At 34.0% G+C, this 17,132-nt stretch overlaps 1 protein-coding gene across 1 annotated transcript in view; it reads right to left on the bottom strand.

Moving 5' to 3' along the window:
• The window catches only part of COL24A1 (collagen, type XXIV, alpha 1), a 342,918-nt gene that overhangs the window by 238,869 nt on the left and 86,917 nt on the right, over positions 1-17,132 (bottom strand). The window contains exon 12 of the mRNA XM_012661028.1: positions 10,250-10,288. Within this exon, the coding sequence (XP_012516482.1) occupies positions 10,250-10,288 (39 nt within the window). The remainder of the gene's footprint in view (positions 1-10,249; positions 10,289-17,132) is intronic.

The following is a 17,132-nucleotide window of genomic DNA, read 5'->3' as shown; positions in this document are numbered from 1 at the left end:
TATTGTTTCTCCTCTCACTTTACTACGTATTAAACATTTAATTTCATTTTAAGTCTCTGTTCTAAAGGTAATTTATTTTATTTTTATCCTTCTTACATGTTGATCATTGTATTATCGCTACTAAATCTAAACACTTTTTATTGTTTAAGCCATAGAAAGCATCATTATATTGGGCTATATATTAGACACATAATATTTTCTTTTAAAGAACATTATGATGATGTTTTATATTGTTGAATATTTCATTGTTTCCTTGCTGTTTATCCAGTTGTTTCAGTTCTAGTAACTACATGCATATTGTGCTTTGTTTTTTCTAAATGCAGCCAAGGTACTATATTCTTTTAATCACAAACCTATAGCCACATAGCTTTGTGGCTGACAAATGATCTTCAAGATTGATTGTAAAATATGCAACAGTAGTAACAAAATACTTTGCCTTTGATCTTAGAATATAAAAGTTCCTACAGTTTCTTTCTTCTCTTGAAAGAATTTGTGCAAAATGAAATACTATACTTTCTGTCATATTTGCCTAGTAGAAATTATAATCATAAATTTAAATCAAATTGTGTTTTCCCAAAAATACCTTCACACTACCAAATGACCTAACAGCCCTTTTCCAGGATTATCATCCAATAGAGACAGGAAAGCTCCAGAGTCTTTGCCTTTCTTTGCCCAATTTGCCAATCTCATGAATGTACTCTTCATCTTCTAATGGATATGCCAGAGTTGCACTGTTGCTTCTGCACTGTATATAGTTCTCTTTTTCATATTTAGATCATTTTGATCAGTCATAAAATGTTATGTTATAAAGAATGGTGTTTCAGGGGTTTCATCTAATCTCTTACAGTTGTGAATAATTTTCTTGCTCATGTCCACTGATCAGTGTGGTGGATAGACTGTAAGGTAATCTCTAATGATTCCCACCTGCTGTTGTTCACTCTTTTGTATGATACCTTTCCATTGAGTATAGGTAGTACCTATGACTTGCTTCATCTAACACATAGCAAAGGTGATGGGACGTCACTGCCATGATTATCTTACACTATATAATACTCTGTCTTAGCAGCCTGGAACTGGGAGGTTCCCTTGTGAGTTTGATAAAGTAAGCAGCTTTGTTGGAGAAGTCCATGTGGCAAGAAACTGTGGGTGACCTCTGGGAACTGTGGCTATTCTATCAGACCTGAGGACAGTCTACGGCCGAGAGTCAGCAAAAAGCCAGGGCACTTAGTTCTACAACATCAAGATAATAAATTCTTCCCACAACCTGAATAAGTATGGAACTGAACTTCTCCTCAGCCAAGCCTCCAGATGATAAATGCAGCCCAGCTGACACTTCAGTTGTAACATTATGACCTGAGCAGAAGATTTAAGTAAGTAATACCTGGATCCCTGACCATGAACCTGTGGGATAATAAATGGGTGCTGTTTTAATCTGCTAAGTTTGTGGTATTTGTTATGTAGCAACAGAAATAGAAAAGTAATTTGGTAATTAAATCTTCTTTAAATAGAAAATGAATAAAGTCTTATTTGCAATTTTTACTGTAGGTAATGCTCAAATAAGTCTACTGCCATGGTTTCTAGCTTTTAAAAATTTAAGTAGATCACCTCTTTGAAGATTTTCTAAGGCTGTCTATTTTCTATTGCAAATCATAATTAATGATAAAATTAAATATATCAAAATTTTGTATTTATTTTTTACAAATTTTGACTTGATCTTATTAAGTATCTATATTTTTAAAACTTTTTCATTCTAGCATTTCATGTCCATTTAGGTGCCAATATAAAAAATTTTTATCATGTTTCATGAATTTTGTGTATATACCCATGTAAATGTAAATTTAGTAATAATATGACTTGTTTAATAGTGCAAAATGCTTCTCAGGCTTCAAATGCAACTGTCGCAAATATCACACTAATTCTACTACCTCTAAAACCATATATCAGAAAAAAAGAAGAGTCAAAAAATAGAAGCTGTGAAACAATATTTCATCATTCAAGACTCTATTACATTCATACTGAGAAAAAAATTATATAACTTATCTTTCCTCCTACCTAAGTGCTTCCACTTGCCTGCTCAAATCCTCAACACAATCTTAAAGTTTCTGTCTCCAGTGTCGGCAATGGTACCACCTACAAACCTTCATGGCATTCAGACATGAAGATACAGGCAAGAGATGTGCAGAAGAATTTCTATGAGGCCTAAACATTATTAAGCTCTGGTAGCCAGCCTCATTGTGGATCCCAGTGATCCTTGCTTGCTGGTATTCATGCTCTTGTGTAGTCCCCTCCCATCTTGAATTATAGCTGGCCTACATGACCAAAAGAATGCAGAAGTGACAATGTGTGATTTCCGAGTCTAGGTCATGAAAGACACTACAGCTTCCATCTTACTTTTGTGGACCACTCACTCTGGGTGAAGCCAAAGCCATGTTTTGAAAACACTCAAGCAACCCCATGGAGAGGTCCCCATGAGGAGGAACTGAGGTCTCCCACTCAACATCTAGCACCAACTTGGCCATTTGTGAAGTAAGCCACCTTAAATGCAGATCCTCCACCTCCAGTCAAGCCTTCAGATGACTGTAGCCCTAGCCAAAAACTTGACTATAACCTCAAGAGTAACAGAACTGCCCAACTAAACCACTATCAAATTCCTGACCCACAGAAACTATAAAAAATAATATATATTATTGTTTTAAACCACAAACTTGGAATAATTTGTTCTGTAGCAATAGATAACTAATACAGAGTAACAGCAGTAGATGTCTAGGATTATAAGGCATGCAATGTCAGTGCTAAGTGCTGGATTCTGAGTGACAGACACTCAGGTATTTTTTGAAACATTTATAGTATTTGTTTGTGATATGCAGGGCCCTCTGAAGTGCACTCCCCAGGGCAAGTTTCTCTCTTGTCTGAGTCTAATGATGTTACTGTTATCAAACATGGCAGTCATCAAACACTAAGACCATTACTTGAAGCTTTGACTAGGATGGAGCAAGGGCAATATAAGTAACCTAAACATTTGTACCCCCATAATATGCTGACATTAAAAAAAAAAAAGGCAAACAGCATCACTAAAAAAAAAAAAGACATGTATTAGACTTTATATGCCTGAATACACAGTGATATTAATAGTTTAGATCACTCATAGATACTATATTTGTTAGTATATTTAGATACCTTAAACGATGGAAAACTTCTTGTTTAGGGTGTCTAGCAAAAGGATTATTTTCCTAGCTCTACAAAGAAATTACAAAAATAACATGTATAAAATATTTAGGAAAATACAAGGGACCAAAATAACCATAAAATGGTTACAATGACTATATTTACAGAATTTTTAAAAATAGGGGCTTGTGCAGTGACTCATGCCTTTAATTCTTGCACTTCTGGAGGTCAAGGCAGGAGGACGATCTAAGCCCAGGAGTTCAAGACCAGCCTGAGCAACATAGTGAGATCCTGTCTCTGCAAAACATAGAAAAAAATTAGCTAGGCGTGGTGGCACGTGCCTGAAGTCCTAACTACTTGTGAGGCTGAGGCAGGAAGATCACTTGAGCCCAGGACTTTGAGGTTGCAATGAACTATGATGACATCACTGCACTCTAGCCCAGGTAACAGAGTGAGACCCTGTCCAAAAAAAAAAAAAAATTTTTTTAAATAAAAGCAATACAAAAAGTCATCTGGATAATGTATTTTGTTCTTTCTATAGTAAGGTTTAGAAACAACATATTCAATCTAAAGTAGAGATAAAAAATTATCATAGAATGTTTGATAGACACTAAACAGGCATTACTGATGACAAAAAATAAATATTTTTCCAAGACTAAGCATTGAACTGGTAAGATCAGACTAACTTTTCTAGGATTAGAAACACTACAATAAACCCTAGAAGTTACTTCTACACAATCTACACATGAATACACATTACCAGGAAATACTGATATTTTAAAAATCCTTCAAAAATGAAAAAAGATCATTGTAGAAAAGGCTAGAGTGTGAAGTATTCTGTTGACCCAGTCTCTGTGCCCTTCTTTTCCTCACAGGTAGGACAATTTTATCTACACTCCAAGGGTCAATCCATCATCATAGTTTAGATTTATTCTAACCTTCAGTAGAAATGTGAGTAGTTCTAGCCTAATTCTTGGAGATTTAGCATCAAGGCAGGCTTAGTGCTAACCCGGGCCCCAGTTCTCAGATTCAAGTGCCTGTCGTATTCTTAAAGACTGGTTACCACCTTCTACCCCAGTTCTGAGAATTGAAATCTGCCCTTTTTTGGCATCTAAAAACCAGATATGGTACACAACACCATGTTCTATCCCTCAGTGATAAGGGTCCCACCTTATTCTTGCCATTTTCCCTCACAGAGACTATAGTCCCCAAACCCAAGCCAGGCCTAACTGCCAAATATGTGCTCACACTTCTGAGTACATATATTCTAAATTTCTGATATTGATAACCTACAAGGCTCTCTGAGTTTTTCCTTATGTTATCCACAATGATAATAATTGGCTGTCTAAGTTTCTAGCCACTGGTGTCACATCTCTGTGAAATCATGCTCTGCCTAGACTTCCTCCAAATCACCAGATGTAGTTCACTGGGTGTCCCTCTTAATGCCTATCCCAACCAGTGGGTGGGGTTAATTGAAATTCCTTGAATCTTTCATACATCTTGACATACTATAGACACATATAGCTACTACAGACTATGCCCAGTAAAGTAGAATTCAGAAAATTTTTCCTAAAAGAAGCAGACTCACTTAAAAATTAATGACAATTTTTCATAATGCTCTAGCAACAGCAGCACTTTCTTTATGATTTAATTAACTGTACCCTTTCCCTAAAACAAAGAAAACACTCTCACTAAATTCTCCATGAAATGTTTGTATCTGAGACACTACTATGCAATATGTATTTAAGACTGTCTTGGGCGAAAGCTAAAAACTAATAACAGATGTCAAACAGAAGAATTTATACTCTGAAATTCTAACACTGGAATTAGAAGCCAAAATACAGTTTGCTTGAAATAAACTATTTTAACAGAAAGATATATGGGAAAAGAAGAGGAGACACTCCTTTCTATAGTTAGAAAAGTAAACATCTCTCTGAAGCCTGGGTGCCTTAAGGGTGTTATTTTGCCCAACATTCTGAGGCTGTGATATTTTTATCTTCATAGGAAGAAAACTGAGTACACATTTTAAATGTATTGTGATTTACTTATTTATAATCTATTCCTAGCTGGTCTGAGGAAACTCCTTAAACAGTTTTCTAGGTGTTGTGGAAAGTAAATCTCTTCTCCAATTTCATGTTTATCTTCCATCATGGCAAGTTAGTTCTGGCATAAATTTTTTAGGCCTGTGGAGCCATATAAATTTGCCTGGCCAACTTAGAACAACAAAGAGACTGATTAAATCAAGCTTGGCAGCCCTTTAAATTCTTTTTTAAAGCAACTTTATAGCATTTCTTGACTGCAGCACTACAGAATGAAGTTTGAAAACCTTACACTAAAAAGTAAGCTACTTTAAATTAGGTATAACACAAGAAATCTGAAGTTATCAATACATATATATCCTCACTCCCTGTCACCCCTATTTTTTTTTTAACAGGATTCTTCTTTTCTATTATGAATCATAGGATGGTTTTATGCTTTTAAAGAATCTGGCTCACATCAGATATTTTCCAAGAAGACAATCAAGCATGTCAAACAGAACAGTAGTTCTCGATGTTTAAAAATTCCTGACCAATAAAGATTGGTTTTTATCTGAGATCTCTAGAGAATGAACTTCAGTTGAACTCAAATATCCAGAGATAGAGAACAAATGGATGGATCAATAAGAGCCTCTTGGGCTTCTCCACCTTCAAAGGTTAGTTCTACTGAAGGCACGTACAGCCCCAAGGGTGTCTTCTAATGTTAATTGGCAATAAGGATTTTGATACAATTACGACAAGTAGGGAGTGCAGGAGGGAAGTAGAGGGAGAGGTAAGAACTACAATACCTTGATATTCAAAAGCACGAGTACACATATAAATTGACTAATATATAACTGTGATTACATGAGGTCTTTATAAATAATTGGCATGATTAGTAAGTACCTTATGCTAAGACCCTGAAATCAAGAACAGCTTATAATACAAGGAAGAAAAAAGTATCTCAAATGCCAACAATCTAAGACCAAGGAACAAATGAATTTAATGTAACTATTTTTTAATAATCTTTGATCCTAAAATATACCAAAGTCCCAACTCCCATAGGCAAAGTCATAACATGTAACCAAAATGTTTGTACCCCCATAATATTCTGAAATAAATAAATAAATAAAATATATATATACCAAACCCCTAACAAAACCAGTTCTCCTACTTCAAATCAATGGTCCTGATTGAACAACAAACAAAAATCATCGTGTTACAAATATCAGCATAATCTGTAAACGCTGAATAAAAACAATGTTTTATTTTGGGAAAAAAGAGTTTTGGAGGAAGTGAGATGTAAATGGAAGTAACTTTTAACAGAGACATCAAATTTGAAAATACTAATATGATGCTAAATAATAAATAATCACCTCTTTCTAAAAAATAATTACCTCTTGAATAACCAAAATAGTATGTCATTTTAAAATATGTTCATTTCAATAGCATTCATATAATATTTAAACTGTCTAGAAGTACCTCTTACTTGTAAGTCTATAATTTCATTCAAAAAAAACATAGACACCACTAAATTTGTTCACAACAACTTAATTCCATGCCTAGTGTTTTCTCAGGGAATAAGTGATCATTTGGTCGTATTATGAGCATGTGATTTATACCAACATTTTCCCAAATCTAAGATTAGTAATGTTACTAACTCATCAGACCATTTTGGATAAGCCTTTTACTCCTCTGCATTTCTGTGCTATATGTATAAATGATATGATACCAATTAATATTTTTGCAAACTATTCATATCAAACATGGAGCTTTAGTACACAGCTGAAAACCTAACTGAGCAGTCCAAAATAACTTATCCTGATCACTATTTAGAAAGACCTGAACTCAGATTTTGAAGTCTTTTATGCCTATTACTTTCACTATATTGCCTGTCAGAGTATTTCATATCATACATAACACAGAAAGTGAAGTAATTTATTTCACCAATTTCTGGCCTTAATTTCAGAGACTTTAAAAATCTAAGCATAAATGTTACATAAAACATGCAGATTTCTCTAATAATAGTTACTGCTATTCTATAAATTATATGTCCTAAGTATTTAAAATGGAATCATACTCTATGTTCATAAGACTGAGTACTTCCAGCTACTTAAAATTTGAGGAAACAAGTTCATTTAAAATCCATAATGATTATTTTAAAATAATTAAACAGGAATCACAGTTGTAATAAAGTACATCTTCTAATATTATTCTACTAATGACAGTACGTGAAATAATGTGGGATCTACATAGCAGTACTATAATGAAACATCAACACACACTTCTAAATATCTCTTAAACTAGCAGAAAATCAAAAGTAACATCCTTTGACATATGCACAGCCAAAAGTTTCTTAGATACTGGCACATTCAGATTTCAGCATTTCCAGGTTTCTATCATATTCTTTCAAATGTATAGGTATCTGCCATCTATTTTATGGTGGCCTGGAATCCTTTAGTTCTGCTTCTATATTTGACAACAAGTAGTACACATAATTTAATAAATTACCAGTAAAACATGGCCATATTCATATTTCACACACCTAATATTTACTATATCAAAGAGAGTGGAAACATTATCGAAAAGATCTTTTCCTCTTACTCAATAAATAACTATGCTTCTCATGGAATTTTAATCATACAAACTGAAATACAAGAATCTTGAGTTACATAATATAGTTTTAATATTATTTTATTTATAATAAACAGAAAGAATAAGGGGGAGCATTTATACATAGAATAACATTCTGGAACAGTCTCTGAGGTCAGCCTTTCCATAATTTGACTTGTGGCTATAAATGTATCTTACTCTAAGTACTCATATTTTCCTTATAAATATGGCCAAATCATTTTGTGGTAAAAACAAGAAAAAGTACATATAGCATGCGCACATGTTAAAATACCAGAATGATTTTCTTTTATAAACATGAGTTAGGAAAAATGGAATACATGTGTTTTTTAAATATAATTTTTCTACGGATCCAAATCTATTACAAATGCATATATTTTTAAAGCAATAAAACTTTGTAAATTTTATAATGTAAAGGATAGTGCAGTCAAAGGGACCAGTAATCATTTCATTCACTATTTTTCCAGTTTTCTTAAACTCCCCTGTTGAATTCAACAAAATAAAATCCTGTTGGATAATTTTATTAATTCCCTATGGAGTAAGAAACCAGAAGTTATCTATAAATTTCTCTGGATAATTTTATAATTCATTATGGAGCAGGAAATTAGAAATTACCTATACACTGTCAAAGCCAAGATCAAGTTAATACCCATATAAAAGTTGCCATATTAATAAATGAAATTGGTGGTTACCTAAGTGACATATAACTTTGAAAAAACACTGAATTTGCTCACCAATGTCTAAAATTCCACCACTGCAGATTATTTTATTTTAGGACTCTGCACACTTAAAATAATTACTAAAAGGTAAGGTAGCATTTTAAACATTGGAAGTAATTTATATATTATTGTAAATGATTTTCTTAGTTCTTTTATTGACAGCATACTTTGCTAGGAGGAAGATGGAAAAAATTAGAAGAAAAAGAACAGAAAGAACAATTATAATGAAGATAACCTTCATTATGGGTTAATTGAGAAAAGGTCCAGATCTGCATATTTAAATTAGAAATTTTATACATAATAAATAGAGAGGTATTTCTGTTGGGGAATGTGTATGAGGGCTAAAACAAAGAAACAGCATACTAACGGATTCAAGTATAATAGAATAGAATATATTTAAACAAGGTGGCACACAAATATTTAGCACAGTGCTTGAGAATAAAAAAATGGTGATGGTGATAATGGTGATGGTAGTTTCTATTGTTATAATTATTCTAAGACTAGCTTTAAAATTGAACAAGATGCAGGAAAACAATATTTGGCTTGTTTTGTATTTCTTGACAGTTTGGTAAGTTTATCTTAATACATAAAAATCTCTAAAGTGAAACTAAAATAATTTTATCACATTTTGGCCAAATGTCATGTAAAAACAAATCATGCCTCTTCTAAGCAGTGTGAGTAGAAGACAGACAGCAGAAATATCTAAGGAGTAAGGAAAAGGATTCTGGATTTAAATTCTGAGTAGCTGTGCTCAATTCTTGATTTTACCACTTACAGCTATGATTCTGAGCAAGTCTGTTAACATCTCCGAGCCTCATTTTCCACATTTATATACATTTAATGGTGACTTTAATTCCTACTCTAATCTACCTTCAAGGAATATTACAAAGCTCAATGGATAAAATGCTTTAAAATGATTTGAATATTCTGGTGAGATCTATAATCCGTTAGCCTTATCATTACAATTTTATTCAGGCACACCACAATTTTAGAAAAGCTGTTACAAAAAACTCAATTTTTCTCCTCATAGACTACAGAACACAGTTAGAACAGAATGTCTTACCTATAAAGTGTGTTTGAATAGTAATAAAAACACAAGTAGAAAGCAGGTAGCAAATTAGTTACACTAACTCAGCCAGGGTAATGTGAGGATGCTTCTCTGGACCAGTATCCTCATTTGTTAAATAATGGGACACTGGATGATATCAAAATTTCCTCCCATGTCTGAAATTATTATATTTCCTAGTAAAATTTACTTTCCTTGATTTTATAAACCTGAAAATGCAAGAATCTATAGCAAACTAGTCTCTGAGCTAACAGCTGAAGCAGGCATTTTAAAAACCTCTAGAATATGAGGTTGAACCTCTATCCGGTCATGTAAGAAAAGGTTGAATAGTGCTGCTGTTAGTGTTTTAAGTTATTCATGTATTTTCTGTGACATTTTAGCTCCTTTCCATGGAGAGAAGGGTTTCTTCTACTGGTATAGTAAGGGTTAGAAGTGTTAAATTTAGAGTTATCTTTAAATCTAAATTTTCCTTTACATTTTCAAGTATTATTTGATATACTGTTCAAGTGGCAAAATTTAAACTCTGTTAAATGGATGAGAACAACAGTAAAAGCAAAAAACACATTAATTTTTAATAGGTAAGAAATAAACACATAATTAGATTATATTGCTCTAAAATGAACCTCTAAAAACAAGAATTGAGTTACCTGTCTTCCCTTGAGTCCCTTCTTTCCACGGATCCCAGGAATGCCCTAGAATATAGAAAAGTCATAAATATTTATTGAATGAATTAATTAGATACTACAGAACTTTTTTTCTGAAATTAATGAAGAAATCAATTAATGAAGTATGCCAAAACCAGAAATAAATTGTTCTATAAACTGGTGTGATATTCAGAAAAGCTTCTCTATGTTAATTTCACTGAAGTAGCCCCCTTTTTTCTTTAAAACAAAATTCTGAGTTTATTCAGGTATCCATCCCATCTGTATTTCCAAATGGGATCCTGACATTCTCCTGGCAATAGTTATTTGTCCAATGGCTGGTATACTACCAAAGTTGGCACAACCAGACAAACAGAAAAGTCTTATTTTCCATACCTAAGGGACAATGCCCTCCTCTATGTCTCCCTCCTCTCTGTCTGAATGTAAACGAAGACACATTTGACCTTTGCACTGGCAATCTTGCAATCATATAGGAAACCAGCCTTAGGGTAAAGCCGACATTGGGAAAGGCAAACAGAGAGAAGGATGATGCTATCACTATGCTCAAAATCATCTTGTACCTTGATCCCACCTAACCTATAGATTTCCTGTCATGTAAGAAGCACTAGGGTATAGTATTTAAACACCCAGGCTCTAGAGCCAGAACACAAGTGTTCAAATCCTGGCTCTGCTCTTACCACCTGTATATAGTCTAAGATGAGTTACTTTGTCTGTGTGTGCCTCATTTTCTTCACCAATAATGAGAGGAACAATATATATCTTACTGGGTTTTGCAGGCATTAGAGGAGTTAAATTCATATAAAGTGCTTGTGTGTGTATACATATACACACACACACATACACAAACACACACATATATATGTATACACATAAAACCATTCAATAAATCATTTGCTATTATCATCACTAAAAATTTCTTTATTTTTAAGCCAGTTTGAATTGGGGTTTTCTGTTACTTGCTGTTTGAAGAATCCTACTTGATATAATCACTCTGAGACTTGTAGATTAAGAAATCTGTCACAACCATATAGATTGGGATTGACAGTACATACAGATAAATTAGAAAATATCATTGATTGAAATAATCCTTCACTTTCAAGTCAACAGTGTTTGAGAACTACTTTGTCTCTGATTATCAAAAAAAGAGTTTATAGGTGAGCAAGAAGACTCATTTCATTAGGACTTTATTTATCTTTACATAATACAGCCAACCTTTATAAAAAACAATAGGATAATTATTTTCTAAAAGTTCTGTACCTTCCCTAAATCTCATCTGGAAACCTAAAAATAATGCAGATAGACTTATATAAGTATTTTTCATATGTGTGTATATATATGTATATATTTCATATATGTGTGTGTATATATATTTATACACAATATGTATGTATTTGTGTAATACTGACTTCCAGAAAGAACTTTTTCTTTCTATTTATCTTCAGGGGTGATTAGCATTATTATATATTATTTTCCTCTGATTTTTTATATTAATACTTAAATATTTTATCACATAATAACCTTTTAGCTATATAATTCATGGTTTTAATGAGAATTTTGATATAGCCAAATAATATTAGGACACGGTACCCAGGATACATATAATATCACAAAATGGTCTTATTATATTTTTGTGTTGAGTTAGGTCTTGATATTTTCATATAGACTGGTCAAAATTAATGAGTAGGATTACAGCACTCTGCCTATTGAGGGTCACTGTCAACACTGAGCTTAAGTTTCTTAAATCCAAATGACAATATTTTGTGAAGACATACAATTTTGGTTTATTTTTTAAATCATTTACTAGAAGTAAGTTCATACCAAAAGGTAGACAGGATTGTATCATGAGCAGCAGAGTAATTAATGATATAAACTGGATACACTCCTTTGGGTCAAGAAAAAGCAGTTCGATTCTTTGCATGATCTATGGGATACATCATCTATTACTCTGCCGTATCACATGAAGATTAAGTGGCTTAGCTGTGGTATTATTCTGAAGGTAGTTTCTGCTATTGAAGAAATGACTTGTTATGTTGACCAAGGAAAAATCTTCATATCTTCTCACCAAAGAAGATTGGATATTTTGATTGTAATTGCAGTGCATTTAAACTCTTCAAATATTTCTTCTCTGAAGGGGTATTTACAAGTAATTATAAGAAAACGTGGTTTAATTTACTTACTCAAAAAAACCAATATTTGAAAAATTCATTTAGCAAAAAATAATCTGGTTCACTTTCATTTGCAAAAATCACTTTCCAGAAATGAAAATGAAAATTTTGTCCTGAACTTACTTATAATGATAGAGTTAAAGGCTCAATTCTCTAATTTCAAACTATACGACAATATAATAACATTATTCAACTCTACTTTTTTCAATTAATACTGACAGTGTAAATGAAGGCATGCAAAGGGAAATCACTGGACTCTGTATAGCACTGAAAACTGGATATGATAAAGATATAATGCCAAAACTCCACAAATATCTTGATTAATCTTTTTAAGTATAACAAACCATTTTGCAAAGGTTTTATCTTTATTCATACATACCTACATTTATGAACAGCTATCTCTCATTATGAAATTAAACAGAAATATATCTTCTGAGGCTAAATTTGTTAATGCACATTGCACTGCAAAATCAAGACCTATGACGGGTATATGCATACACAAAGAGTGCAATGCGCACCACCCAAAGGATGGACATATTTGAAACTCGGACTTGGGGGGGGCAAGGGCAACATACGTAACCTAAACATCTGTACCCCCATAATATGCTGAAATAAAAAAAAAAGAATTTATATTTAAATTAAAGATTAGTGAATTATAAAATAAAAATTTCATAATTACATATTTTAATATTTCAATGTATACTTTTTAAAATTTGAATTTAAAATACCTAAGACATTACTTCTTATAACAAAATTCAGGAAGATTTAAGAAAGTCTAATTATATTTCTGGCAGGTGATTTTTCTTAATCCTGGTTTGCCCACTCAGTAAGATACTTCCCTGACATCTGAGTTTATGATTCCTGTTGTACATTATCATAAATATATCACTTTAGAAATAATATTTGAAGGAGATGGACTTACCCTTTCTCCTTCAGGTCCCAATTTTCCTGCTTCTCCAGGAGAGCCAATAAAACCCTAAAAGCAAGAAAATAATCTTTATATTATTTCACTTGAATATTTACCCCATAAGTAATTCTAAACAGGAGTACTTCAAGTTTTATTTGAAGTAATATGAAATTATAAAACTTAAAGTATGAATAATACCCCCTCAGCTAACTGCCTTTCTTCCAGAAGTTACAAATCTTTTCATTAAAAAAAATGTAGGCGACAGGAGCTTCAAGATGGCTGACTAGTGGCATTTCATAATCCCCTCTCCCACCAAGAAGAACCAAAACAATGAGTAGGTAATCACAATTCAAATAGATCAAGCAATTCCAGAATACTGGAATTCAACAGAAAAGTGACAGGAAATATCAAAAGCAAGAAAGGAGGAGGAAGCAAGACAGCCTGCTCAGATGGGATCAGCTGGGAGCAGAGAGAGAGACTCCCAAATATGGGGAAAAGGTGAGTGACAGACCCTCAGTGGTCCACATTCCCATTGTGGTCTCTTGTAATCTTAGCCATGGGAGAGCCCCTCTACCCTTGCAGGCTATGAAACTAACATAGGTAGCTGCGATGGCACTGCCACAGGGAGGCTGGGTCCCACACACTCACTGAGACCTATGTAGCAGTGGCAAGGAACCATTTTAGCTACCCACAACAGACTGCACTGCCCTGTAGTCCAGTGTCACCAGGGTTGAGGACCAAGAAAAGCAAAGGCTGCTGCCTTTGGGGCACAGCTATGAAAGACATTGAGCTATTATGTACCCAGAGCTGAGGCATGACAGAGGAATCTGCCACTACACCAGAGGCTCAGGCATGAGCACTGCAGGGGTTGAAGTAGTGTGAGTGGCACATGTGTTCTCCACACACCAGCCTAGGCTCCAGTCACTGGAGGCTGCACCACTCTCTCCAGTGGAAGGGCAGGAGTGTCTACTGCCCCCCCCCCCCCAAAACTAAGCATTCCACAGGTGGCCTGGAGATCACTGCACCCCTACCTACTATGGCTAGCACCTATACACACCATCAGGGCACATGAGGACAGCCCAACTGGTCTGACTTTGTTAACCCTGAAGCCAGAGCACACAGGCAGGGGGCGAGGAGATTTCCCAGACCAGTCCACCACTGTTGGCATCTGAACTCTGCTCCTGGGTCCTGAGGTTGGGCCTACCTACCTGGCCACTACCATCATAGCTGACATCTACTTGCATGTCAGGTCGCCTGGTGACTGGCCCATCCAGCATATTGCAACCAATGCCAACACCAGCATACAACACTCAGGACCCAGATGGTCATCCTGCCACCGTTAGTGCCATCACCCATGCCACAACAGATGCTCAGAGGATTGAGAACATGGCTATCTGCCTGGCTCCCTGCTGCCATTACCAGCGTCTAGTAAGCCACCGGGAGGCCTAAGAATTGGCCCACCCAAACTTGTTAACATTAATGCCAGCGTAAGCTGCCCTGGGGCCCAAGGACAAGCATGCTCAGAACACTGCTGCCACCACTGGGGCAACCAACACCATGCATACATCTTCAGAAGAATGTCCTCCCCTATGAAAGCAAATTCAAAAAATTGGGAGAAGTGACTGTTAGATCAGATGTGCAGATAACTTAAGGACATAGAAAACATGAAAAAGCAAGGAAATATGATACCTTCAAAGGAACACAATAATCCTCCAGCAGCAGATCCCAATCAAAAGAAATTTAAGAAATTCCTGAAAAAGAATTCAAATTATTGATTCTAAAGAAGCTATTAGAGAATTCTGAAAAACAATATAAAGAAATCAGAAAAAAAACCACTCATCATTAAAAAAAAAAAAGAACCAAACAGAAATTCTAAAACTGAAGAGTTCATTGAATGAAACACAAAATACATTTGAAAGCTTCAACAATAGACAAGATCAAGCAGAAGGAAGAATTTCAGAAAGTGAAAACGGGTCTTTTGAAATAACTTAATGAGACAAAAAAATTTTAAAAAGAATGTAAAAGAATGAGCAAAGCCTTTGTGATATATGAGACACCATAAAGTGACAAAATATTTAAATTTTGGGGGTCCCAGAGGGTGAAGACAGAACAAAAGATTTAGAAAACCTATTTAACAAAATAAGAGATAAAACTTCCCATTTCTAGCAAGAGATTTATACATGGAGACACAGGAAGCTCTGAGATCACCCAAATAATACAATGTAAAATAGTCTTCTTCATAGCACATTATAGTCTTTCTAAAGTCAAAGACAAAATTCTAAAAATGGCAAGAGAAAACCATATAGTCATCTATAAAGAAAGCCACATCAGACTAACAGCGGATTTCTCAGCAGAAACCTTATATGCCAGGAGAATATAGGATGATGCGTTCAAAGTGTTAAAAGAAAAAAAACTTCCAAGCAAGAATACAATATCCAGAAAAATTATTCCTCATATATGAAGGAGAAATAAAATCATTCCCAAATAAGCAAAAGCTGAGGGAATTTGTCACCACTCAACATGCTTTACAAGAAATGCTCAAGAAAGTCTTAAATCTGGAAGCAAAAGGGTAACATTTATCATCAGGAAAACACATGAAATTATAAAACTCACTGGTAGAGCAAAAACACAAATAAAAAAGAAAAAGGACTCAAATGTTTCAACTATAGAAAACCACAAGACCACAACAATGACAATAAGAGAAAAGAAAAGAAAAAAAGAATACACAAAACAATGAGAAAACAATTAACACTATGACAGGAACAAAATTTCACAAATCAATAATAACCTTGAATGTAAATGGATTAAATTTTCCACTTACAAGATATTGACTGGCTGAATGGATTTAAAAAACATGATTCAACTATATGGCTGCCTACAAAAAATGCACTCACCTGTAAAGATGCACATAGACTATAAGAAAATGGATGGAAAAGAATATTGCATGCAAATGAAAACCAAAAGTGAGTAGAAGTACTTACATTTATTAGATAAAATAGACCTTAAGTCAAAACAGTAAAGAGAAACAAAGGAGGTCATTAGATAATGAAAAAGGGATGAATTTGGCAAGAGGATATGAAAATTCTAAATATATATGCAACCAACATGGGAGCACCCAGGTTCATAAAGTAAATATTACTAGATCTAAAAAAAGAGAGAGAGAGAGACTCTGATATAATAATAGTAGAGGACTTCAATATCCCACTCTCAGCATTAGACAGATCATCTAGACAGAAAATCAACAAAGAAACACTGAATTTGAATTGGACTTTAGGCCAAATGGACCTAACAGACATTTACAGAAATTTTAATCAGCAACTGTAGAATACACATTCTTATCATCAGCAGATAGAACATTTTCCAAGAATGACCATATATCAGGCCACAAAACAAGGCTCAACAAATTTTAAAAATTCAAACTCATATCAAGTATATTCTCAGACCATAATAGAATAAAACTAGAAGTCAATACCAAGAGGAACTTTGGAAAATGTACAAACGCATTAAAATTAAACAACATACACCTGAACAACCATCAGATAAATGAAGAAAGTAAAAATCAAAAAATTTCTTGAAACAAATGAAAATGGAAACACCAACATACCAAAACCTGCACAATACAGTAAAATCAGTATCATAAAGTTGATACCAATAAATGCTTACAGCAAAAAAGTAGAAAGCTTTCAAATGAACAATCTAAGGATGCACCTCAAGGAATCAGAAAAGCAAGAACAAACCAAACCCCAAATTGGCAAAAGGAAAGAAATAATAAAGATCAGAGCAGAACTAAATGAAATAGATA

The sequence above is a fragment of the Propithecus coquereli genome, unplaced genomic scaffold, assembly GCF_000956105.1.
Source record: "Propithecus coquereli isolate 6110/MARCELLA unplaced genomic scaffold, Pcoq_1.0 Scaffold7, whole genome shotgun sequence".
Taxonomy (NCBI): domain Eukaryota; kingdom Metazoa; phylum Chordata; class Mammalia; order Primates; family Indriidae; genus Propithecus; species Propithecus coquereli.
The sequence above is the reverse complement of the archived record's forward strand: the minus strand, read 5'-3'. Positions and strand labels throughout refer to the sequence as shown.